Consider the following 1059-nt stretch of genomic DNA (forward strand, 5'->3'; position numbering starts at 1 on the left):
CTCCAGATCCTTTCGGGGGTGTTTCTGCGGTGACGTCATCCGTGGCCTGCCTGGTGTGTGGGGTCTTCCTCTCCGTCTTCTCTGTCTTCCGGTTCTGAGACGGACCGACCGGATGCTCGCCTCTGCCTTCCAGAAAGTTCTGATGTAGAAACACAAAGGGTTATCTAGTGGGAGGGGTTTGCAGTACGCAAAACAAAGTGCTTTATGGGAAATTTTGTTTATGATTTGTCAAGTAAAACGATCGAGTTTGAAGGTTTTACAGTAATCAAAACTACAATCTTTATGTGAAAATTTAATGATTTGATGTTGACAAAGCAAGAGCTCTCTGGCATGGAGGGTTTACTGTACGCAAAACAACATGCTTTATGAGAAAATTGTATGATTTGATGAAGACAAACAACGTGCTTTATGTGAAATTTTTATGATTCTTGTCATGTCAATTTGTGAATCGATCGAGTTTCAAGGGTCGACAGTATACAAAACAACGTGCTTTATGTGAAATGTGCATGATTTGTCAAGTAAAACGATCAAGTTTGAAGGGTTTACAGCACGCAAAATTACATGCCTTAGGTAAAATTTGTATGAGTTGTCCTGTAAAACTGTATGGCTGTGTGGCTTTTGGCTTCAGTTCGGTGAGATAGAAACCATGAAATGATATTATGTTGGAAATTGTAATAAAAGGATTATTTCTTACTTCAGGATCTACTTTCTAATATTAATATAAGATCTATCAGTGGGTGGTTGGCGGGTGCTCTGGTGTGGTTTGCTTCTTCTTTCCTATCAAACATCTGTCTATCGTCCTTTTCTCCCCTCCTTCTTTTTTACGTTTGTTACTCTCTTGTAACACCTCTAATCTTCTGGCGCTCATATGACCTTATACAGTTGCGAGCGCCGTGAAACTTCTACAAAAACAAAACTAGGTCTCTCACTTTTCGCCTTTGTTTATCCCCACTTCCTGGAAACTACGGAAACATAACACGAAGTAAGAAAACTATTTCTGTAGAACTGACTGACTGACTGACTGACTGACTGACTGACTGACTGACTGACTGACTGACT

At 40.3% G+C, this 1059-nt stretch overlaps 1 protein-coding gene across 1 annotated transcript in view; it reads left to right on the forward strand.

The window, feature by feature from the left end:
• LOC106012678 overlaps positions 1–696 on the forward strand; it is a gene marked incomplete in the record, with an annotated part of 11140 nt that extends 10444 nt beyond the window's left edge. The window contains 1 exon segment of the mRNA XM_013086347.2: positions 7–696. Coding sequence (XP_012941801.1) covers positions 7–98 — 92 coding nt within the window.
• Between the last annotated feature and the right edge of the window lie 363 nt (positions 697–1059).

The sequence above is a fragment of the Aplysia californica genome, unplaced genomic scaffold (genome assembly GCF_000002075.1).
Source record: "Aplysia californica isolate F4 #8 unplaced genomic scaffold, AplCal3.0 scaffold00457, whole genome shotgun sequence".
In the NCBI taxonomy this organism is placed as follows: Eukaryota; Metazoa; Mollusca; class Gastropoda; order Aplysiida; family Aplysiidae; genus Aplysia; species Aplysia californica.